Raw genomic sequence first — 25,501 nt, forward strand, 5'->3', positions numbered from 1 at the left:
ACCATTCTTTAGAGCACCAAAGGCGACAGGATACATTTTACTTCCAGGATGTCATTTGAGTCGTTTTACAATTTAAAAATAATCAACTTTTAGATGGACATGACCTTTTTGGTTAAAAGATTTACTTAAAAAAAAAAAAAACATTATATAGAAAGGGTATGATAGAGGGCTTGTCCTGGTGAAAATCCCGGACGAGCCCCCAAACATTTTCTTAGTCCATAAATTTATGATGTAGTGGAACTAATGGCATATAAGATGGCACCATATTGCTGTAATTCTATGAATGTTAAATGATATAAATATAATTATAAAACACGAACAGGAGTTCGAACGAGATTCAGGCTTCTTAACTAACTTCTTAACTAACAAACTTTTAAAACTGAATCCAAAAAGTACAACTGCTTTTATCTTCTAACTCAAGTAATGGCCTGTATTTGTATAGCGCTTTACTTAGTCCCTAAGGACCCCAAAGAGCTTTAAACTACATTCAGTCATTCACACACTGGTGATGGCAAGCTACATTGGACACACACAACGACCAAGACTGTTGGACCTGAGGCTCAAACCAGCAACCTTCCGATTACAAGACAAGCTGCCAACTCTTGAGCCATGATCGCTTTGTTATTTGTTAAATAACAAAGAAATTGAAGGACCAAGGCTTACTGTAGTCGACACCAAAGCCAGCCATTCTGACCACATCTGGCTTTAAATGCATGCATAGGCTAATAAGGCAAAACTGAAGTAATATTAGGTACCAGAACACTTTGAATATTTCTTTCTTTATTTGTTGTTATGGGTTGAGATATGTTGTATTACCATATAGATTTGTAGGAATAATTTCTTGCTAGCATAGATGCATTTCTGTTCAAATCAAGCATTTTTACCACAATTTTACATCCTTTCAAGCAGCATAATAAACTAATGAAACTTTGGCATTAAATTTACACCACTGCATATAATGAAATAGCTGACATCTCTCATTTTGGTGGGGCGTACCTCTTCGGTGACAAACGGGCGCAAACAAGACCCTGTTGTAATTTTGTATGAACTAGGCATTTCTTTTCTTTCTTGTAGATCACTGAACATGGTAGTCAGCATGTGGGTAGTTGATTTGTTGCTATGTAACAAGTTTATGTTTGATTGCAGTAGCTGGTTATGCTAGAGCTGCTCATTTCTCATGGATACACAACTTTTCCACAAAGATATGTTCCTGAAAATACCAAAAAGGTAACATATTCTACTTTAACTTGTGATTCAAATCCAGTCATAACCCTGGGTTACTCTATATAAGAGACTAAATCAATGTAATCTGGATTCAGATTGGTTGACCAATAATACAAAACCTAAATGACTCTGATTCACTTCACTTTTATAATTCAAATCTTCATCGGTTTAGTTTTGTGTAAACTAAACAGTCAACAGATTTCAGCAATAAATATAAAGCATAAAATGCTGTACTACTTTGTAGTGTAGTAAAGTATAGTACAGTATAGTAGTAATGATGGGATGATGAAATAGTCAGTGATGACTGATTTTTGTCAAAAAAAAAGTTTTTAGACTTGCCTGCAAGTTACTACTAGAATTGTCCCTCCATGTTACAGTACATTACTCTGAGTAAGTGCTACCCATGACCGAAAGTCATCTAACATCCCTTTGAAGATTCCTGGAAGTGAAATTGAGTATCTCCTTATAAGCAGAATGAAGTAACGCTTCCACAGCTGCAGTTTATCCAGAACTATGGAAAGACTTGCAGAAGCCATGAAGTTCGTTTCACGCTGTGTCACGGCTCGTTAACGTCTCACAAAGAAAATGGATCTGGAGTTTACAGTTGAAATGATCGGCTCTTACAGCCTCTGGCTGGTGTGGTGGGGGATTTGTGGAGCTCATGTGGCTTGGAGGGTGTAGACTTCAGAGCCTGCTCATTAGGGTAAAGTATAGAATTTTGAAAACACTTGAAAGCTGGTCAGGAATGCAGTTACAGAAAGACATATTTATGAAACTGCTGATAGAAAAACAGAGTAAGACACTCTGCCTGAGAATTATTAACGATTCTTAATTTTTTCCTCTTTTTCAGGTTTTCTTTCTGTCAGTTTCCCTTCATCCTCTCAACGGTGGTAAAGAAAGCCATCATCCAGAAAGACTCGGAGCAACAGATGATCAGTCAGGCCAGGGTGAGTCGCACATTAACAAAGCCTGATTCCAGCCTTAAAGTATCGTAATAAAGAAACACAGAGAAGGCAGATTTGCTGAAGCTGTATATGAGCAACAAATGCTTGTCTGTTGAATTTAGAGTTCTGTGTTTTTGCTTCACAGCAAAGTCTGGTCAGTAAAGTTTCTCGCAGGCAGAGAGTGGACATGAACCTTCTGTTTCTCAACATTAAAGTACGACGAGCACAGCTTCTCAGCGACTCACTGGATGAGGTTAGTACATTCACAAATTTCAGTTTTTGATGTATAATCATTTTACAAGATGTTTAAACATTTTTTAAACTGTTTAAAGTGAAATATGCAAGTTAAAGCATGCAGTGTAGACCGGTGTCATCGGGGCGTTTATTAATTAGAAATAATGTGAATGTTGTCGGATCTTTAATGCATGAAAAACTGCCATGATGATTATTTATTTTTAAAAAAATTATAAAAAAAATCTCCTGCACCTGTTTTTTGCTGTCCATGTTATCAGTTTACCTGGTTAGTACCTGCTCAGACATGATTGGTTATTAAAATTAAGACAAACCAGGAACATTCATGTCCGTAAAAACTCCTTTGTCTACCATCTTTACACATATTTATATGCAGATATCTGAAGTGACTGCATACCTTGAGCTATAACAGACTGTGAATTTATGTTTAGTGTGTTTTAAATGTCCTAATGCAATTTTGGTTTATACCAGAACGCCAATCAGAAAAATATGTTCTTTAGAAATACACAAGCCCAGATTGGTGCAGGTTCAGTGTCATTTAATGAAAAATGAGATGTGTTAATGTGCCTTCTCCACTGAAGTACTGAGCAAAGATCGTGAAAAAAGAGGGAACTGAGAAGAATCTCATGGGTGTAAACTGGGTTTTTAGGACATCTGAGAGTGTGATAACAACCAAAAATATTTCTTAAAATGTTGTTTTAAGCAAGGGGGGAAGAATTGGAAACTTGTGATGTGGGAATGCTGGGAATATCGGCCAGTGAATATACAGACCCTGCCATGAGGATCAGCAAGTATGCCTTTAATGTTTTGCAGTCATGTGTCACCCTCAACCTCCGTCAAACCGAAATGTAACCGTAAATCTGAGATAAACACTAAAATCCAAGTCTAAATTATGTGAAATGTTATTTTCTTCCTGCAGTGAGGTTCAGACCAAATGTCTTTCATTTTGGTCTTTAATTGCTGGTCTGTCCCTGTGAAGATATTCAGTCTGCAGACACTGAGAAATACATGATCACAGCATTTTCATACTTTCATTTGAAGAAACCATTTTGCAAATTAAGTAACAGTGTTTATGGGAAATTATAGCAGAGGATGCCATTTTTTTCCAATGTCCCAAGGTTTTTTTTTATCCAGAAAATATTTCCACATCTACTTATTTTGTACTGCTTCTGTCTGGGGCAGCAGTCTAAGCAGACCAGTCCTCTTTCTCGTTGACCTGTGCCTAAAGCTCTTGTGGCATTCTCAAGCCAGAAGAGAACCATAATCTCTCCATCATATCTGCACTGGAATCTTTCCCATGTTGGCGTGACTGGAACACCTCCACAGGAGGCGTCCAGAGGCACCTGGTCAGCCGATCTGACTTGTTGTGGAGGAGCAGCAGTTCTACTCTCAGCGCCTCCTGAACAACTGAGCTCCTCACCTAGTCTGGAAGGCAGAGCTGAAAGTGCCTCAGCAGGCTCTTGTTTGCAGTTTTCATAATTCCTTTCATAACTCCTTCCCTCATCATGACCATAGATGTGGGTAGGAGTGTAGATGGACCAGTAAATCAGCCGCTTTGGACATATCTCTCTTTACCAGAACAAATAGCATCCGCATCCCAGCAGACACCACAACCACTGGTCTGTCAATTTCCTGCTTCATTCTTAACCCACTCATCAACAAGATCTCTACATTCTTGGGCTCTTTCCCAACCTGGAGACGGTACTGCTCTTACCATCTGTGTTCAAAAAGAATTGCTAACAAAGGGCAGCATTTGCTGACTTATTGTTAGCAATGCAAAACTTTCACTGGTGCTGTACAGGAGCCAAATAACCCATAATAATGGACCTGATACCCCAGATTTCTTAAGCATCTCCAACAGGGCACCATAAGAGCAATCGCACAGCAGTTCCACAAAGCATATGCAGAGCGGTTTGACAAACTCTCAATCGGTAGAGTAGACTCTCACCAACAGAACCCTGGCTGATATCACAACACAATATTGCCAAGGTGTGTCACCCAGGATAACCCCACATCAGACGCTTCAGGTGCTGCAACTCTTACCCATCCAAGGGGTACAAAGGTTTCTGCAACAAGTGTTTCTGCAATGCAAACTGAAACGAAATGTGTTTGTTTGGTTTCATCTTGTATTCCCTTTTTGTCGCCGATAGCTGACGAGGAAGCGATGCGATCTGAAGAAGAAGCTGCGGGTGACTTTTGTCGGGGAGGCGGGGCTGGACATGGGCGGCCTGACGAAGGAGTGGTTCCTGCTACTCGTCCGACAAATCTTTCACACAGACTACGGTGAGTCAGGGCTTCAGATTGGAGGTCATTCACACTGAAATATGAGCTGCTGAGCTGTGAGTGTCCACAATCCAGCCTTCATCATAAAAATGGAAAAGCTTTTCTTTGAATAGGTCTCGAGGGAGCAGCTGAGAATAACAGATAAGGTTGAGAATCTGGAAGGTAAATCCTGTTTGATACAAAGTCAGTGGAAAGTGAAGCTGTATTTTATTATTGAAGTGAAGCGGAAAGAAAATCACATTTTTATTGGATAAAACGGAAAGTACATTTTTATTAGACGGAGGCCTCGGTGGACGTGCTTTGTGAGTTTTCGGGTCAGTGAAACTGCAGCGGGAATAAGTGTCAGATGGCTGAGAAAAGTGGCCCGTGTTGGTTTTGGCAACTATATAATTAACTGTCATTTCAGTCTGGAAGAGTTCTTATTATGATGGTCTTCTTCTCTTGTTTCTCTTTTCCTTTTTTTCTGTTCTGGCTGCCTGACTGTAATTATCTCCGTTTGCCATTGTTGTCACTGTGCCTATCTCTTTCTCAGTGTTGGTCTCTCAGTCTTTTAAACTCCTTTACCTCTATTTACACGATTTATTACAAATCTAAAGCCAGACACGGCTAAGTCACTCCTTCACATAACAGTTGCATTAGGCTCTACAACGACCGGTAAACTTATCACACGTAAAGTTGCTCGTGTTTGATGTGACGTTTGCTCGATGTGACAGCTTTAGAATAAAGACACCATTATTATTTAGATGGTTCAATGTAAGCCTTGCTTTTTATGTGTGTCCCAAGTTTTGACTGGCTCTGTGTGCAGCCCAGTTTTGTCTCTCAGCTAGAACTTGTTTTTTTCCCAGTAGCTATTGGCAACTTTTCCCCAGTAGCAAGAATGCTGGACAATGGAACAGCTGGAGAAACTGTGGAAACTTTACTTTTCTTTCAGTAAAAGAAAGAACTCGCCACAAAAAAGGCAATAAAACTGAAAATACAGTCAAATGAGAAGGAAAGGCCTCAGGCAGGAGAGAGATCCTGGACATAAGAGGGTTTACTGCATTATTATTTCTAAATATGAGTATTTCTCCAATACTCTTCTTTTAAACACCCAAGAACCTCCCATCATTTGGAACACAGTAGCTCTGTAATGCAAAAAAAGTGCTTGACTGATGTTGCAGGTGTCACTTTCACCTTATAGTTCAACACTGATTCTGGAGAAAGATGAGCACTTCTGAGGCCTATAATGCCCGTTAAAGCTGGTTTAAGTAGTTCAGTTTGTAAAATTGCGGCAGATTCAAGATGTCAGGGCCGAGCCAAGTCTCTATAAAAGCGTAGACATAATTGGGTCTTCTGCCTGGCTGGTCGGAGGATACAGAGGGGAGTCTGGTCTGACTTTCTGCTGTGCTGCTGTGATTATTGTATTTGTGTCATAAGTTATAGTCGTTAACTGTCAGCGTAGACTTCTTCACACTTAATATCTTTAGTGTCTTTCACGGTCAAGGTAGAGTCAGCGACCGCAACAAACAACCTCCTCGAGGCCACTTCTTCCCCATCGTTCCACATGTTTAGCATCTACCTTCACATTCTTCTAAATTGGTCATTCATTGGTCCTCCTTTTATACTTATAAAAGGGCCATTAGTCTCTGTCTCTCTTCCACAGCATGTCCTTTATCCTGTCTTCCTTCTCTCTCCTCAACCAATCACAGCAGATGGCCCCGCCCCTCCCTGAGCCTGGTTCTGCTGGAGGTTTCTTCCTGTTAAAAGGGAGTTTTTCCTTCCCACTGTCGCCAAAGTGCTTGCTCATAGGCGGTCATATTTTCAGATTGTTGGGTTTTTTTCTCTGTTTGTATTATTGTAGGGTCTACCTTACAATATAAAGCGCCTTGAGGTGACTGTTTATGTGATTTAGCGCTGTATAAATAAAATTGCATTGAAATAAAATTGAATTGAATTGAATAGAGTTTATTTCTCAGTGGTATTGTTGGGTTTTGACCTGCTGTTGTGTTTTGGCCCTAAATACATAAAACTGGATTGAGTTGAACTTGCTGGCTGCTCTGCCTTTCCTTTACAAGGGTCTGTGTTTGACAGTCACTAACAGCTGAAGGAACCTGTAGTTTCTTGGCAAGTTTTCGCACATTAACCTAAGATTACGTGGTCCTTTGGTGGAAACGCAGCTAAAGACTCTCACTTCCATGCCCGCTGGTAATGTGGATAAATAAATCCTAAATAAAGGGCTCAAATATTTCCCTTTGGAAAGAATTCAATAGTTTCCTAAAACAGCTGGAAAGTCTAGTTTTAAGCAAACATGAAACAAAGTTGAGGAAACGGGGTTATATCAGCCTTTAAATATATACACAGTGCTTCATAGCACCATACTTTCATTGTTGGCTTTGCTCTTTTGGGGAGACAGTAAAAAATCCTTTAATGTGAAGTCTCGATTTAACACACTTATCACAAACAGTTATTTTATTCACCGCTTTCCAGCTGAGCTATGCTGATTTGCACATTTCACAAATGGTGGCGAGTTGGTGGTTGACAGAAATGATTTAGATCTCAAGCCAAACTGCATTTCTGTGAACTGTGAGGAAAACATTTCTCAAGCCTTTCTTCCTCCATTTTTCAATTCAACAAGTGTGTTTCCATCACTGCCGCTCCAACATTTCCCCTAACCGCAAAACGATACTCACATCGCGTCTGGGCAAAAAAAACTTTTTACAATATTGCTATAGCATTTTCTCCAAGTTTCAGCCACGTCCGTTCAGCCTTTGTAGTTCAGTATGTTGGAATTTGCATAAAATACACTCGAGTGGAAACCAAGCGAGCGTCTGCCCGTGCATCTGCGTTTTCTGCTCTCTGCGTCTCCGCTCTGGTTTAAGTTGTTCTTTCCATCGTCGTTCCATCTTTCCGCCGTCGTCTGTGTTTGTCGGTGCCAGGGGGAAGTCGGCCCAAAGCAACACACTCAATGAAAGCTGTGTTCCCCTCATTAGCAGCACGGGGAAATCCCCACCTCTGCACATGATACACACACACACACACTCCCAGCTGCACACAGACAGGTGTACGCACATACACACACACACAGGCTCTTTTATACATGAGGTGGTTTCGGTTTCTTGTGTTCAGAGATGTGAGTGGTCCAGATGTGAGTCTCCACTCTGAACAGACTGCTGCTGTTTCTTTCAGTCACAGCTGGAAGAGTTTCAGCAGCACTCGAGTCTCAACAACTTGTGTGTTACCCTTTTTTTAAATGTATTTATTTATTTTAATTAAATATTTAATATGCTTAGGGTGTCAACAAGGTGGTGCTGTTGCAGAGAAAGGCAAGGCAAGTTTATTTATATAGCACAATTCAACAGCAAGGTGATTCAAAGTGCTTTACAGAGACATTAAAAAACAAAAACAAATAAAACCATGATTTAAAATGAAAAAAAGGAACAGTAGATAAAATCAGTAGTTAAAATGTAAGTTTTGAAATTTAAGCTTAAAAGTAAAACAGTGCGGATTTGGTGCTTTATTCAAATGCAGCTGAGAACAGGTGAGTCTTCAACCTGTACGGGGCCTCGGTCTCCTGGTGACATTGTGATATATATCTGTGTGGCATCTGCATAGCTGTGATAGTTTATTTTGTTGTTCTTTATAATCTGTGCCAGTGGAAGTATGTAAATGTTAAACAGAAGGGGTCCCAAGATGGAACCTTGGGGAACTCCATATGTGATACTTGTCTGCTCAGATGTGAAGTTACCTATTGATACAAAGTATTTTCTGTTTTCTAAGTATGTTTTGAACCAGTTTAGTACAGTTCCTGAAAGACCTGCCCAGTTCTCCAGTCGTTTGAGTAATATGTTGTGGTCAACTGTATCAAATGCTGCACTGAGATCCAGTAAAACTAAGACTGACATTTTTCCACTGTCTGTGTTCAGACATATGTCATTAAATACTTTGGTCAGAGCGGTTTCAGTGCTGTGGTTCTGTCTAAAACCTGACTGGAAGGCATCATAGCAGTTATTCTGTGTTAAGAAGTAATTGAGCTGTTGAGAAACTGCTTTTTCAATGATCTTACTTAAAAACGGGAGATTTGAGATCGGCCTGTAGTTGTTCATTTGTGTCTTGTCAAGATTGTCCTTTTTCAGTAGAGGTTTAATTACAGCAGTTTTTAGTGGTTCTGGGAAAACACCTGACATTAAAGAAAAGTTGACGATCTGTAACAGGTCTGACTCCAAAGTCTTTGAGAAACTCTAATCAGAAAAGAGGTGATGTGACTGACATCCAGCAGATCAGCAGTAAAACAACAAAGCTTTTCAGGTGGAGGCTAAAGAAGCATGTGCTATGTACACACCTACACATTACACCTGCAGAAGCTGCTTGACCACACAGAGCCATGCCATGAAGCTCCCAGTACACAGTTTTTATTCTGATGTTAATGCCGGAGGAGGTTTAGACAGGTTCAGGGACGAGTCAGCAGAGCATTGGCGACCTTTAACATCATGCACACTTTGCAATAATATTGCTTACAGCTGATTGTGGAAGATCTAAGAGGAAACTGGAGGGGAGCTTGCTAAAAACGTCTCTTGTGCCCCTGGGGGGGATTCTCCATGAGTTATTTAAGGCTTTTGATGCCATTGGACCGTCCTGGTTGACACACCTCTAAATATTGAATGGAAGTTGGGGACAGTGTCCTTTCCTTGTTGAACTGCAGAGGCGGTCACCCTTTGTGAGAAGGGGGATCAGAGGGTGTGCACCACCTGCAAGGGAATTGTGGTTCTCAAATTCCAAGTGTGCATTTAAAAATTCCATATGAGGGGTAGATGCGAACCAGCCTCTAACTCTGATATAGCTCAGTGATCTCAGTGATGAACCAGGCACTCTTTCAGCATCGCGTTGCAACATGCAGGGCAGTCCAGTCGATTGTAATAAAACAGCCTTAACATCTGAAATACTTTCCCAAACCTCGCTGACATGTTTGGTTTCTATCTCCGCTTGTATTCAGAGTAATAGCAGTGCCGGATGCTTTTGATTTCAATGCAGTCTTACCGCTACTTTCAAATTCAACTCAACCTAAATCCCTTTTTTCCCCAAGTTTGGACACTTGATCAAAAGTCCTGAGTTGAAAACTTTATGTGGACACTTTTTAATTTAACAGGGACTCGCTGTTTCCTGGAAAAGTCCAACTACATGCACCACATGTCTTTTTATTGCTGTCTCTTATTTGTTTCTTCTGTCTTTTCTTCTTCAGACCCTCTGTTTGTTGTAAAAATGATCTTTCCTCTTTTTTTTGCCTCCATCACTTCCTGTATAATTTTTTCTACCAATCAAATGTATCAAATTAGATAAAAGAGATATGTTCAATCTAAATGGAGTACTTTCATTTTTTAGGGATGTTTACCTACATGAAGGACTCGCGCTGCCATTGGTTCAGCAGTTGGAAGTGTGACAACTACTCTGAGTTCCAGTTGGTCGGGACTGTATCCTTTATGAAGAACAACAACAAACATCAGGGTATGTGCAAACTTTAAAAGTTGTTTAAGCACTTTATAAATGAGCTCTTTGGAGGTCCTAATGAGCCTAACGAGCTTGCCAACCTTATCCAGTTCAAGTTAAAGGAAGGAGAATAATATTTGTTTTTTTGTTTTTTTGAATGAACTTGCATCGGAGCAGTTTGTTTAGCACCTGACGGACCTCCCACATTAGCGTTTCAATGCATTATTTTCGTAGCTGCAGAACAGTTTCACAGCATCTGTTATAGCTGCTTTTCTGCTCTAGACAAAACTGCTGAGTGTTTCAGGGAGGGTCAGACTTTAAATGCATGTAATGTGCAGATGGGCACAAATAACCACACACAGGAGCTTTCCTCGTCCACTCCCCTCTGACGTAACGAACACTCCTCCGTTTTAAACCGCAGAGGAGAAAAAGATACTATAATGTGTGTGTTTAGGCCGTGGGTCTGCACATGTAACAAATACTCCTCGCTCTTTGGAGGCTTTTTCAGTGCAGCACATAAAATTGAATCGACGCGGTCAGAATCATTTTTCCAAAACAAGACGACCTCAGCAAAGAGCTTCATAACAAATACAAATAGAATCCTGACTCACAGTTTTACAGCAGGTTTGTGTGCTCGATGTTTTTAAATAATAAATGCTTCACTGCTTTTAGCATGTTTTTATCACAGACTGTAAACCAAAAATGGACACAGCCTAATACACAAATGCCTTAAACCTGCATTCTTTTCATTGGGCGGCAGAGGGCAGCGCCTTACGTTGCAAAAGGAAGTCTGATTGTTTGCATGTTTATGAGAAAGTGACTGTAGTGCTCCTCTCAGTAGGTTTGAGTCATATTTGTTGTTAGTGTGAGTACATGAGCAGCCCAGTTATAATAATGGCCAGCAGGGGGTGATTCCTTTGCCTTCCAGTTGTAAATCTTTGACCTCAGTAAACACTTCCCTCTTGAGTTTATGGTTCAGCTGCTAGTTTGAAGTCTTATTGATACAACTTATTTTGTAACCGATAATAAAGCATGGTATGCTTTATTGTCCAAGACTGCAGTGTGCAGGATGCTCAGCTTTGGGCTTCAGGACTAGACATCACTACTTCTGTCTTTTATATACAGTCTGTGCCATTTAATCAATGCAAACGTTCAGTCAACCAGTGAAGCTCATCACTTATCCTTCTGCTTCAGCCTGAAACGCACCAAAGATCAGCTGTTTTGTTCCTGCTGTGTCAGGGTTCTCAAAGTGTGGCTCACAGGCCATAGGCGGCCTTTGGTAGCTTTTATGTAAGTGCAATAAGTACAGACGCACTACAAGCTTTTCATTCATCCACAGTTAACATCATACAGGTCAATCTGAAACAAGATTAACTTAACATTTGTCTTCAGTTTCAGCTCAGGAAATTTAACAGCAAGCTGTTAAAACAACATAAAGTAAACCAACCCAAAAATGACAATTCTGAACATAAACCACGATCGTCTGAGCAGACGCATTACAAACACTATCGAAAGGTTTTATGTTTCCTGCATTAATCACACACTGGCTCCTTAAACTGGCACCCAGTCCTCAAAGATTCTGGTCCAGTTTCTTTTCCCTTTTATCTGCTCTGGAGAGTTTTGTAGTAGAGTTACTACAAAATGTACTTCTTTGTCTCCTACAAATTTGTTCATGCATCAACTCAACCACTCGCTGAGTTTTCAGGCACATAATTGCTGTCTGGGTTTAACTCGCAAGCATCATAGTTTCCATTCACTGTGAGTAAGTACGCAGAAGTCACAGGAAGGTGGACGGGTGGATGGTGGGAGCAGAGTCCAGGGACTGCAAGTCCCCTCTGTGGTTACGTTTTAACAACAGAAGCACTTTAGTTAAGGTCAGGGAAGGATTGCAGTCTGGGTTAAATACAGTAAATACAACACGCCATTTATTCCTGTATTAAACTCAACTACAATGAATAAATAAATAATGTGAATACAGTATTATATACAGTAAATTCATCTGGATGCTGTTTTGCAGCACTGGGTGTTAGTGTGTTAACGTGAACTTTAAAAATTAAATACATTTTTTACTACATTGTATCCGAAAGCTTTCTAACTAAAGATGCCTCAGCTGCACCTTCTCGCCCTCTTTCAGGCTGTTGGAGCTAACTGCACCGTGTGTAGCTTGAAAGTTGCCACATGCAGGAAAAGGAAATGATAGTCAGGTGGTCAGAAATGTAAAATGCCTGTTCTCCAGTCTGAGGGCTGAGATTAGCTTCAATTTTTCACTCAATTTAAAATATTTTCAGTTTATGTGGACATTCCTTCATTTTGACTCGGCCCCATCTAAAACAGACCTGCATATTTTTGCATTGTTTCACTCACTTTTTACACATTCATGCACAGCACAGCCTCCCTGTGGCCCGTGTTATTATTATCATTCTTCTCTCCTTTAAATGAACGTTTATGTAAAAATCTAATACAACGGTTAATGGTTTCAATGGTTGCTGTTTATTAAACGTACTTCCAGAGCTGTGTGTGTGTGTGTGTGTGTGTGTTCATAGAGTTCATGTGTGTGTAATATGTGGCCAGAAAGTGATTCAGCACTTCGGGCTCAGTTACTAGCCAGCTGGGAACTGTCAAAAGGTTACATAACCTAATAGCTGCTGTTCCTCGCCAGGTTAGTGTGTGTGTGTGTGTGTGTGTGTGTGTGTGTGTGAACATAAATCTGTTTATTGAGTTGCACACTGGGGATCCAGCGTTCAACATTAAGTTCCCATAAACGTAAATTTTTGGGATGAGTCAGGTTTCAGTTACAGCGGCGGTTAAGGTTAGAGTACGTCTTCAGTAAATGGGGGAAACATAAATGTGCAGTTGTCGAATCAGTGAGCGAGCAAAAGAAGAAAGAAGTGGAAATCTGTGTACTTACACATGTGTGTTTGCTGCTGGGTGTTTTTTGCATGTTCCACATGTGTGTCTGTGCTGGGAGCTAATTTATCTGTCTCCCTGGTTCTTGTGTAGTCGCCATGGCAGCACTGTATCACTATGGATATGGGGCAGAGGGTAGGGACAGAATGTATAACAGAGACAAAGACTAAACAGAGGGAGATAAGTGAAAAGGAAAGTGGTGCAGTGGGGGATGTAAAATGAAATGATAGAATATAAACAGATGTAAACAAAGTGGAATAAACATTGATGAGAAAGAGAGATGAAGTGGGACACACGGAAAGACGAAACCCAATTTATCAGCCAGAACACGAGGCCAAAATAAAGTCCAGCTGCAATGTTTCCAGCGCTCTGTGTGTAAAATCATCAGCTGTTGAGTTACATGTGCTTTTATATATACTATATATACTTGTTTTATTTAAAAATCTTTTGTGTGTATTAGCAATCACAAAGACTAATAGAACTGCAGTTTTACTTCACATCCCTAATTTATCAGTGCTCAGATCATTATTTCACTTATGTTGTGTTTAGTCTTTGTTTCTGGCCACACAGACAGTGAAAACCACGTCGCAGAGGTGCTAAGCACTTCTGTAGCGAGTAACGACCGTCAGCCACTTACTTAGCCCCCATATTTGGGGTTATTGTTCACACATTAATAACAGCAGTGCTCCTGAACGGTGCGCTGTATGGGGCACAGTGTGTCACAAACAGAGAGAGGGAGAGAGATGATGAAAATAAAAATAAGAGCTGAAAATGACATTTTTCACCCTGTCGCATGGTGCAGACCAACGAGCACACCCTTACAGTCTTTGGGGGTTCCTGAGAGCCTGGAACGGGGATCCCCTGAGGACGGCTTCCTGTTTGGGTTGAATAACAAACATGAGAAGAGCTATTAATCTGATGTTTGGCAGAGATTATTTAGGCCTGAATTTGGTGAAAAAAAGACCCATATGTGGTAACTAATCATGCAGGCCACAGGTTCTAACCTTTGGGAGGCAGCTCCCAGTTTGGATTCAGGAGACAGATGGGAAAGTCACGTGACTCTGTAGTTTAATGCTTATTTGTTTTTTTGTTTTGTTTCGTGTTTTTAGCTTTGTATTGTCAGTACGGCATGTTTTTGGTGAAATTATTATTTTTAATGACCAAAAAAGAGAATAATTAATAACTGGAGGAAAATCATATCTACTTTGCAATCAGCCTTTCATGGCTTTGCAGCTTAAAACCATAAGAATGTCATTATTCTACCTTTGGTACCATGTTGTAATAATTACAAAATAATTGCTCTAAAAATCAGAAACGTCTGCAAGAAGAAATTAAGTAAAAATAACACAAAAAAACATTTTCAGTTTAATTTGGACTGGAGACCAGCTGCAGATTAGGCATTCCAGTGAAAGAGTTCAAATATGTATTTTTTATGATGTTTTTTCCTTGTTTGTTTGTTTCTCTCTTTTTTTTGGTTTGGAATTCATAACCAGGAGGATTTGTGATCTGGCAGTTATGTGCATATGTGGTTTGCGTAGATATGGATAACATCAGAGCAGAGATGTAGGCAAGCGGGAGAGGCCAAACTGAACCGTTTGTGTGAACGAATTAAAACAGCATTTTCTAACCCTGGCTTTGGCGTGCAAAATGTCTTTTGTTCAGCCCTAATATTGCTGCCATCATCACACCCCGTAAACTTTTCTAAAGAGATTGTTTGCAGACTGAGAGTCTTTGTGTAAGGAGACCAGCATGCGAAGGGGGCGGCTCCACGAGGCGGCCTCTGTGTCAGCTGGTGTGTGCTAATTTAATTGAAGCTCCAAAGTTTTGTGTTAGTCGTCACGTACTCTGATCTGTGTTTTGTAATGAAGTTACCACAGAGCAGCAGCGATGCTGCACAGTGCTCCGAGTAATCCTCGTCAAGGTCGTGACGAGCTGTGACATAAAAAACCTGTTCGTTTATTCAGCGCATCCCATGTGACAAGCAAATCGGTAGCAGAATTAATTTGCAGATTTTACACGTGACTTTGTGCCTCGTTCTGCTGCGGCGGCAATGAGAAAACTGCAACTTTAAGGACCAGAGAAGCAAAAAGAAGGAAGGGGAGAGAGAGAGGGACGGGGAGGGGTCTTGAAACGGAGTGAGCATGAGTGAGGAGAGGTGGATAAAGAGATAAAAGACAGAGGGAGACAGCTTTATTCATGCCTGTCCCATAAAGTGTAGATTTATGAACCAGGGCTGCTAAATGCTTTAAGGTGCCAAGTGTGTGTGTGTGTGTGTGTGTGTGTGTGTGTGACTTCTTAATGGCCTCCTAAATGGTTGCGCTAATGGTGCAGTTTATGTTTGTTTTCATGTTGGGGCCTCTGTGTGTGTGTGTGTGTGTGTGTGTGTGTGTGTGTGTGTGTGTGTGTGTGTGTGCGCAGAGAGGGAGTTTTTTATTTGCATACATGTGTGTCACCTACCTGTAATCAGTGTCTTCACATCACAGACGCACACACTCTCAGCCTACACGCACAATTACACCACATCTGGTCGCCACATGTGGCAGCTGCGAGCAGTTTGAGTGTGTTAGGCCGCCGCCCTTCACATAGAAAATGAAGAAAAAAATTGTATGACCATGTGACATTCATAACGTGAACTCTCCATCACCTTCACACACACTCACACACACACACAGAGGTTGACATCGTATCGTTTGCTCTGCAGGAAACAGAAATAAATTTGTTCTTTTGTTAATTAGATTAATTGTGATATTAGATATTGTAAATGTGCGTTACACTGCATAAATGAAAGTGTGCGTCTGAGAGCTTCGTGCTCGGCACAGATTACACGCTGTCGCCTCCATCTGTGCTGCAGTGTTAGCTAGCTGCATGCTTCTCTCATTTGGCAGATCAGGGTTTTATGATTAAAAGTGAATTGTTTGTCACTGAAATATAACTTAATATTGGTGCTGGCCCAGAGGGCAGTTCCTCCAACAGAGAAGTGCTCTCGTTTGGTTTGGGAATATAAATTCGAACCTTCTGCACGTTTCCCTCCAGGTTCAGAACTCCAAAAGTTGTTTCCTGTTATATGAAAGGCTCGTGTAACCATTAGCATATTTGCAGTAATATGATGAGAGCTCACAGGTAAACAATGAAGGGCCACAGTTGGCTTGGTTTTCCCTGACCTACATTTCCCTTCTGCTAAAATTTAGATGACTGTTCATAAGTTCAATTTGTTGGTTTTATTTTTTTTTTTACAGTAATTTCACAGTTTTGCCCACATTCAACACTAAACTACGCATTTTAACTTGTTTTTATTTTCGGGTGAAGTGGACAGGATGTTTAATAAGAGTGGAAATATCAATCAGCCAATCTATTAATTAAGTGACATTTGTAGAGCAGAAAAATTTGGTCATACAAAACAAATATGCAATAATAGACAACTTAAAGTTAATAATAAAGATGAAAATAAACTTAAAACAAAAAAGACCCATAATTATTCTGAGTCTCCCCCCGAGTGAGAGAAGCTTATTTTTACTTTGCGTTACATTATTGTGTTGTTTCCTCCTTAACCTCATGTCTGATCAGCTGATGGGCTTAGCTGTTTACAACAGCATCGCGCTGGACATCCACTTCCCTCTCTACTGTTACAGGTGGGTGTGTTTCCATTCCTTTTACCTCGACAGTGTTTTTTCTTCTGCAGAATCTAAAGTGTAACGCTGCTGTCAGCGATGCATCACCTCACAGCTGCAAAAGCTTCCTCTGCACGAGTAGCAGCTAATCGTAGAGATGCTGTAGAAACTTTTGCTCATGTTTCAGACGCAACAATCCAACATTTAGAGGGAATAATATGAAGTAACCTTTAATAATTGTTATTCTTCTGTTCTTACAGGAAGCTTCTCACACCACCCACAGTACCATGTGACCAAAATGCCCTCGTTGGCATGGCAAATGCCACCCTGGACGACCTGCAGCAGATCATGCCGGTAGGTTTTCATTTACACCTCTTCTGGTCTCTAGTTAGAGACTCAAATTAGCTTAATTACGAAAAGACTGACTTTATGTTCTCATCGGTCAGTTTTATTGTGCTTGATGGGACCTGTCCTGTGTTTGGACAGGATCATCTTTCTCTTTCTTTTCATGCTTTGGAAAAGAAGGTAAATGCTCAGCACATATGGGCTGTGCCAACGGTACTTTTTGTAAAACACACAGTGGCACAGAGTTGTGTTTTAAGCTGGGAATGCTGGTTGGGTTGCACTACACTAACACGTTTAGGTTTTTCTTCTCTTAAAATCACATGTAGGACCTGTTAAATTATGCTGGAAAACTAAACTCTTGTAAAGTAAAACCATTTTCACGCTTACATTTCTCTTGCCCGCCACTAGAGGGCGCCAGAGTTAAACTTATTAACTGTCTGGCTCGCCTTTCACCCTCTTCTTTCCCATAATCCTTCTCTTTGAGGAGTCTAAATTTAACTCCATGCATTGTTGTGAGATTGGGGTCAAGTGATTTAAGTGCCCTGCGTTCCTCTGACCGAGCTTTATGTGTTCTCCTACTCACATTCCCTCGTGTAATTTTCACAAAGTGCTGGATTGTCTTTTCATGCAGTGTGCCAGCCCACAGCTGTGCATGCTCATTTTTCAGAGATTTTCAACATTTTTTTCCCTGTGTTTTGTTTGATTTGTTAAAATTCACATGTAACTGTTGATGTAACAAATAGTTGGAAACTTTAGTTTCAGTTGCCGAGTGCTTTATGTGAAACTAATCCAGCCACTTTCACTCCCCCAGTTTCTCTCACACCTAGTTAGTAAATTACTCTTTGGCTTACACACACTTTTATATAAAGTCTATCACACACACAGCTTTTGGATTTGATAGTAAAGCATATCGAGGGTCTGTGGCTTCATCCGTGTGCTGTCGGAGGCGGTTTCCTGGTTTCTTTGTAAACAGTTCACAACGCACAACGTGGCAACTAAATCACAAAAGATACGAAACATACAAAATATTACAGCCACCAAGTGGTCGGTGGTTAATTTAGTGGTTGATTTAGTTTAGTTTCCAATAGCTAATGTGTTAGTTAATGGAGCTGTACTTGTTGCTTTTTTGCGGATGTAGACATGCAAAGTTGCAGATGTTCCTCTGTTTAGTTTGTTTGATTAAGTTGCAGTAGCCACCATTAGTTGCACGAGTCGCCAGAGTTACTGATATGTTAAGATACAGAAGTTGCTGTAGTTTTGTGTACACTAATTGTAGTTGCCAGCACTATTCTCGCAGGTATTGCTGCAATTTCAATAGTTTGCTTAGTTGCAGTAGTTTATGGTGGTTGGGTTAGTTGCAGAATTTGCCGTGCTCGGTTGAAAGCTCTGCTGTAGATAACGGTTCATTTGCAAATGTTGCCACAGTAGCTGCACGTGTACTTGTATTTGCATAGGCTGAGTTGATTCAGTTGCAATAGTCACCATGTCAGATGCAGTTCCCTGTAGTTGGATTGCTTGCGGTTGTTGCCACAACAGTTCCAGGTGTTGCTGGAGTTTGAAGGGGTGTCATGTTTAGTTGCAGGTGTTGCTGTGGTTTGCTTATATTGCTGCACTTTTTAATGGTTGAGTTCATTGCAGAAATTGCCCTGTTAGCCACCAGAGTTGCTGTAGTTGTTGTTTTAGTTGCAGTTTACGTGCAGTTTAGCTAATAAAGATGTTTGTCATTCGTTCATTCATTCATACGTGAAGACATTCAGAAAGATCGTGAAACATCTCCTGACAGTCAGTCCGAGTTATCTGATACACGAGCTGCTTCACATCCAACACCTTCGTCCTCATGAAGGTCAAAACTCTCCTTTGTAGTACACACACACACACACGCACACACACACAGACACACACACACACACACACACACACACACAGGGGTGCTATAACTGTCCCTGTAGTTGTGTAACAGCAGGAAATCAGATATAGTTTGAGGCCTAGAGTTGATGGAGGAACCATAACTCTGGAAACTCTCCAGGAACAGACTTTATCCAAACACCAGTGGGATTCACTGTGTTTGCCTCAGAGGGCCTTAAAACTGTAAAATCAATCGTAAGTCAGAAGGACGATGACGTAACGACACAAAACACAAATAAATGTACTGATTAGTTGCTTCCGTGCCATCTCGGGTCTTCTTTGTCCCCACATTACTGATTTCAGGTATCAGCGTCAGAGTCATTATTCGCAGCTCAGTGGAGCTTTGATTTATTGCTTCTGGGGTATGTCGATGTTTTGAGGTGGGGCATAGCCAGGCTAAACTCATTAGAGCTCTGACCTCAGGCGAACTGTGTGAGACATTTGTCATCTTCGTGTTCTGTCAGAAGAGGGTGTGTTAAAAACGCCGTTTCATTCCTAACCTGCAGTCACAGAGTTTCCCTCCAATCCATCAATACCAAACAAAAGCTGTGACTTACAGAAATGAGAAATGCTGCAACTCATTCATGTGTTTCCTGATTCTGACCTCTCGACCTCTCGTGTCCGTCTGCAGGAGCTGGCTCACGGTTTGGGAGAGCTGCTAAGCTATGAGGGAAATGTGGAAGAGGACTTCTACCTCACCTTCCAGGTAAAACTCTTCTTTTAAACCAGCTTGTGTAGGATTTGCTGAGCAGAGTCAACAGCGCCCTCTGTGGGCACCAGTCATAACTACAGGGTTCTGCTACATTAGGCTAGCAATTTGGACATGAAAACAACAGTAAACAGACAAACTGCTTTTACAGCTTTTATAATGAACTGCCTCATCAGCTCAGTTTACAGAATAACCTGTGGAGAAGCAGATGCTTTCTCTTTCCATCAACATGTCTAGCTAGAGGCTAATCCTCGGTGGAAATGGGCTTACTTGGCTCATAATTAAAAGCTATCATTCTGTCAGAATTTATTTTTTCCTCTGAATAATTGTGGTTAACCAGAGAGCAGTTCCTACTCCAAGCATCCTTTGTTTGGTCTCTCACCGGAGTCTCAGCCTGCTAAGAAAAAAGGCAGCAAGTTTAGCGTCTGGGTCCGGCAAATTGTTTGGCAAATAAATTTCACTCAACAAAGAAAACCAGTTGCAGCCAACGATCATCCGAGTTGTTGTTCGGACAATGAAAATGAGCTAACATGGCTGACCTTTAGCTTAGTTAGCTACTTCGTTAACTTCCTGCTGCACAGCATTGTATTCAGTTTGCTTTCAGCACTCATAACGGTTCAACCCAAGTTATAAAAAGCCAATCTTGGGCTTTGAAAAAAAAGGGGAGTGGTAATGAAAGTGATGTGATTTGCCCTCGTTAAAGCCGTTAAAGTTACTTGCTGTTGTGTTACAGCCCTGAAGCCCAGATAGGAGACTTACTTTACCTCAGAGATTTGTGATATTGAATAGCTTCTGCTCTGCACATGTTTCCACTCCTGCAAAAGGTGTGAAAATGCAGAAATGCCACTTGTATAAAATCTGACAAAGACCTTCCTTTGTTGTCCTCTTGGTTTGAGTTCAGCTGTTAACTGTAATTGAATAAAGGTGTAACTGATTACCTGACTGCAGGATTTTATTGATTCCGGTTGTAAATGATGTGAAAGAGACCTCACTACATGGAAAATTTCCAAGCAGCTATTGTTAGAACTGTTATATGCACACAGTCACACACCACAGACATCAAGATTAAAGTGTATGAAGGTGGCGACAGACAGCTGTGACTGCTCTGGTAATTTTAGAGCAGTGGGTGACCTGGATCGGTTCCACCGATGACGTCCAGCCAGGAAGTCAAATGTCAAACACAAACTACGAATGAACACTAACAACATCAGAGTAACAGAAATTAAAAAATGTAGTGCTTTCTTGGTACAGATGTGTCTGAAACTGTGTAATAGTTTGGAAACCTGGTTTTCAGAGTTCAGTCAGATTATTGATCTTTTTAAAGCATCAGCCTGTGATGACAAACACCAACACAGAAGTGCTAAATAGCCACCAGAGGTTGGCTCTAACGGGGTCATTCCCCCATATGCTCGCTGGTTAAAATCCCCCAGTCTCAGAGGTTAAATGAACACGTGTCCATACAAAAGAAAACATTTATTTTTACGATATATTTGCCTCATGGCAACAATGTCGCTGTTTTCTGTGCATACTCATGTTGTAGATGTCAAAAAAGATTTCCCAGCAACCAAGTAAGTGTGTGTGTGTGTTTCTGTGTGTGTGTGTCTGACACTGACAGCCATTCTGTGTGGAACCTCGTGAAGCAGCTGCTGGTGGATGTGAAACAGAGGTGGATATCACATTTCTAACATTTGACTTTGGAGCAGAGCAGCATCCTGGTGCTCTGTTAAAATGTGTTAAACTTCTCTCCATGCTCCTGACACACACACACACACTAAACCTTCACTGACCCTTGACCTACTTGGGTTCCTCAGACCTGACTCTGTGGTCCACTCTTCCTCACTGTCACAAGGAATGACCCCGACTGACCAATCACATTCTTTCCTCCCCTCAAAGTTCCATTTCCTGTAAGTTAGTAGTTGAATATTTATATATCCTAAAGTTCGCAGGTTCTCCTTTGGGGGCCCAGTCCCTGCTCCCAGTCACCCGATTGAAGTGATCAGCTGGGTGTGAAATGCTGAAACTGCCTCAGGACAAGACGATCAGCTGAATGAATGAATGAAGTGTGTTGGAGGCGAGAGAAAGAAAAGTGCTGTGTAATGTTGCCCCGAGGCAATGAACCCCAATACTCTTTTATTAAATAAAGAGTCAAATTTATTATTTCAATTCAGACATTGAATGCAAAGTTCAGGTAAAACATGTGTATGAATTGTCCACCCCGACTTCAAAGGTCAAATTATCTTCTACTGCTCATTTTCTTGGGCATCTCTTTAGCTTGAGTTCATTAACTAAATTCAATAAAATAATTTAATTTACTTCAGCAGGATTGATGTATTTCCTGCAAATAACCCTTTATTCTAAATTCAAATGAAAAATAACCTCAGAACCCTCTTCCTGTTTATGTTATCACCTGCTGACTAACAGGATGCTCACAACTTACTGCATCACTCATGACAAAGCAGGTCTTTCATTTTCCTGGAATATGCACAAAAATAGTATATTTGGTTGACAGTTTCCACACTGACTTAAATATCAGATTACTGCAACCAGATTACAGAGAGGTTGCAGTGCAAGTTTAAAAGCCTGTGGAAACAATTTAAGATGAGCTCTTCCTGCTGAACTTTGCATTTTGTAGCATCTTGCATCTTTAGCGAACAGTCTGGTTGTATCAGGCTGCTTCGTGCTACCTGTCGGGGTTAAAAGTGAAGCTGGAGCATGTGTGGGAAGAAAGAGTCTGCAAACAGCAGAGTGGAGGTGTTATTTTAACCCAGTGTGTCAGCTCCCTGTGAGCTACAGGCTGGTCACAGTCGCACCTCTGTGTGGTACACATGAACTCACTGACTTACAGTTTGCTGGATCAGTGTCGTTAGCTCTGAGTCGCTGTGTCCTATTTTTGTATGTTTCTACTTCAATGTATTCCTTTCACTGCATTTATGCCCCTCTGTAAGCAGTGCTACAGGCTACACTGAAATTATAAATTCCCTACAGTAACCATAGCTGTAAACCCAAAATGAAAGTGTATTTTTAAGCTTGGGGTTTTCCTGGCTCTGAACGAGCCTTTCTGGGATGATGAGGCACACAAGCACAATTATTACACATACCGTAAAGGCAGTGAGTGTGTTACCTTATTAGCTTCCTGTCTTTTCATTTGGCTTTTGGCTTTTCTTAAAATCTCTCTGGGGGAACCAAAACATAAAAAAACTCATCCACCCATCAAAAGCATCAACAGGTGAAGTAACAGCACATCACAGTGGTTATTTCATTTCAAAAGCAGCTGTCACAGTCGATGTGTTGGAACCAGGAAAAATGTCCATCATCAGTGTCTGAACAACTCTGACAATCTCACTGTGAATGTGTCAGAGCGTCTACGAGGCGACAGGTGTTGTAGGTCTTACTGTTACACACTGAGCTCGAGGATTATTTGTGCCCGAGGATCTTTATCGGACCTGAGAGCTGCTGCAGCCACAACAATGGACATGTGAGTGTGAGTGTGAGAGTGGAGCGATGAATGAAGGGTACCTCACGTTTTCTTATCATGTGGACAGTCAGGTGCTGAGAAACCTTGAGCCCTGGCTATTTTGACATGCACATAAACATTGCTGCTGATCACGTACACCGGTTTGTGGCTGCGTTATTCCCCGATGGCAGGATAATGTGCCCGGGTACACTCTGCACATTGTTCAGGAGTGATGTGGAGAACATGACTAAAAGGTGAACATGTTCACGCAGTGTCCAGATCCCACAGAGCTCTATCCGACTGAGCATCTGTCGGATATTCTGGAAAAACAAGTTGTGGGTGAAGGTGCACCCTGGTCTGAAAAAGCAGGTAAAAATGAGACCTTTAATATTCTGAAACTTGTTTTATCAGCCACTGATCACACATGGTGATGTGACCCTGAAGGCTTACTCAAAATGTACTTTTCTAAGTTGTCTCCAGTTAATAATCAGAACCAAATCAAACATCCCGGGTACCAGCACTTATTTCATATCCTCTACAGCACAGCCATTAACATGGTATTAACAAGCAAAGCCATTAACAAGTTTTCCTGTTGAAGACACTGTATGATATATCCCATGATAGAAATTAAATAGATTTGCTAACAGGTTTTAACAGAGGCTTTTTAACAAGTTATGAGGGTTCAAAAAAGGGCCAATCTACCCACTGCCGTGTACTCTGAGGACATTGGCTTCATTAAATATGTTGATGTAATTGGACAAAAATCATCTGATTCTGGATCAGATGGGAACTTTTCTTCGATTTGATGATGTTTGTATTGAGCGATCCATGATGAAACCATAACATGGAGACAACGAGTTGTTTGTGTGCCGTTTGTTGACGCAGCTCGCTGACTTCCTGGATTCTTGTCCTCGCAGATTACCAGGAAATTCATTGTTAATCTTTGGTTAAGTGAAAGTAGCCACTATCTGAAAAATAAAGTAAGAGAGCCAGATCGGTGAGCACGCCATGACTATGTGGTTGTTTCTTTTTGGCAGCCTTGGCCGCTGATTTGAAGATAAGCAGAAACACATTCATGACCTAAACACTATAGAATCAACTTGATTTCAGTGCTGGAGCTTTCTTCACTGATGGCCTACAACAGTTTGTGCACCATCGCGTATGTGATGTTGATTTTTGTGTGTTTCAGGTGTTCCAGGAGGAGATGGGCATGGTCAAATCCTACAACCTTAAGCCTGGAGGAGACAAAATTCCCGTCACCAAGCAGAACAGGAAGGGTGAGTCCACACTTACAGTCACCGTTGCCAGTAACTCACCTCCAAGTCAACAAATATTCTCACTGGCATGTTATACCTGTATGAACCTGCATCCTTAACTGCAGTGCAGTACTAGTACCTTTAATTGAGGATGAACTGTACTGCAAAACTGTGCTGCATATGGATGCTCACCTTCTGAAGTATAAAACAGAAAATCAGACAGCCAAACACTGAAGGGCACAGTCATAATAAATAGTATTAAGTAGTAGTAGTAAATTTGAGACGGAGTCTAGGGTTTAGAGTTCAGTATCTTCATAAGTTAAAGTACAACTTGGCAGTTTGACCCTAGGTGACAAATTCATAGTAAACAGTACACAGCGTAGCCTTTGAACTCTGGAAGTAACAAAAGGGTGGTGGTTGCACTCCTGACCTGACGCCCTGAACTTAAACTGGTTCCTTGAGATCACAGATACATCCACGCAGCGATCAAAACAGGACATTTAGAGTGATCCAAATAGACTGCTGAAAGCAATCCAGAGGTGCACAAGAAGATGACCTTGAGAGGAGATATGGTTTTTACCTTTTATGTGCAGAGTCACTGCACTTGATCTGACCTTTTACACAGCTACAAACTAAAGCACTCGTAGGGATCCTAGGAATATCTTCAGGACACCTCTAGTACACATTTCTGCTGCTACAGCTACTGGACACATTTCCAAGCTGTTGTTACAAAGTGCTTTACAAAGCACAAAACATGCAGATTTAATTTGCAATATCAAATCAAATAATACAGTTCAACACATAAGCTACAAAATCATTTAAGGTGAGGTGTATTAGAGCAAAAAGGCAAATCATTATAATCACATGAGGTCAATAACGGCTCTCTAATAAAACTTTGTTGATGACGTTCATCAGGTATCTTTAGTTCATTACCTGACAGCAAAGTCACCTTTAGGTGCCTCTCTGGACCTTTGCCTGAAGAGCTCAGGCTGTCCTGTCAGCTGAGTTGGAGTCATTTTAGAGAATTTTAATTGAGACAAATGAAAAGGCTTTTGGAAACATCAAGACATGAGATGATGGCAGTGTTACACAGTTAAGATACAAAATTTATTATCAGACTGTATTTCTTAGATCACAAAAACATGGCGTTTGCT

The 25,501-nt window shown here is 41.0% G+C and overlaps 1 protein-coding gene across 1 annotated transcript in view; it reads left to right on the forward strand.

The window, feature by feature from the left end:
- Nucleotides 1-25,501, forward strand: part of hectd2 (HECT domain containing 2) — a 62,270-nt gene that overhangs the window by 24,828 nt on the left and 11,941 nt on the right. Inside the window, exons 11-18 of the mRNA XM_005473752.4 lie at nt 2,075-2,171; nt 2,314-2,421; nt 4,571-4,703; nt 10,059-10,147; nt 16,635-16,699; nt 16,939-17,032; nt 19,560-19,634; nt 24,281-24,368. Of these exons, the coding sequence (XP_005473809.1) occupies nt 2,075-2,171; nt 2,314-2,421; nt 4,571-4,703; nt 10,059-10,147; nt 16,635-16,699; nt 16,939-17,032; nt 19,560-19,634; nt 24,281-24,368 (749 nt within the window). The remainder of the gene's footprint in view (nt 1-2,074; nt 2,172-2,313; nt 2,422-4,570; nt 4,704-10,058; nt 10,148-16,634; nt 16,700-16,938; nt 17,033-19,559; nt 19,635-24,280; nt 24,369-25,501) is intronic.

The sequence above is a fragment of the Oreochromis niloticus genome, linkage group LG13, assembly GCF_001858045.2.
Source record: "Oreochromis niloticus isolate F11D_XX linkage group LG13, O_niloticus_UMD_NMBU, whole genome shotgun sequence".
Classification (NCBI taxonomy): domain Eukaryota; kingdom Metazoa; phylum Chordata; class Actinopteri; order Cichliformes; family Cichlidae; genus Oreochromis; species Oreochromis niloticus.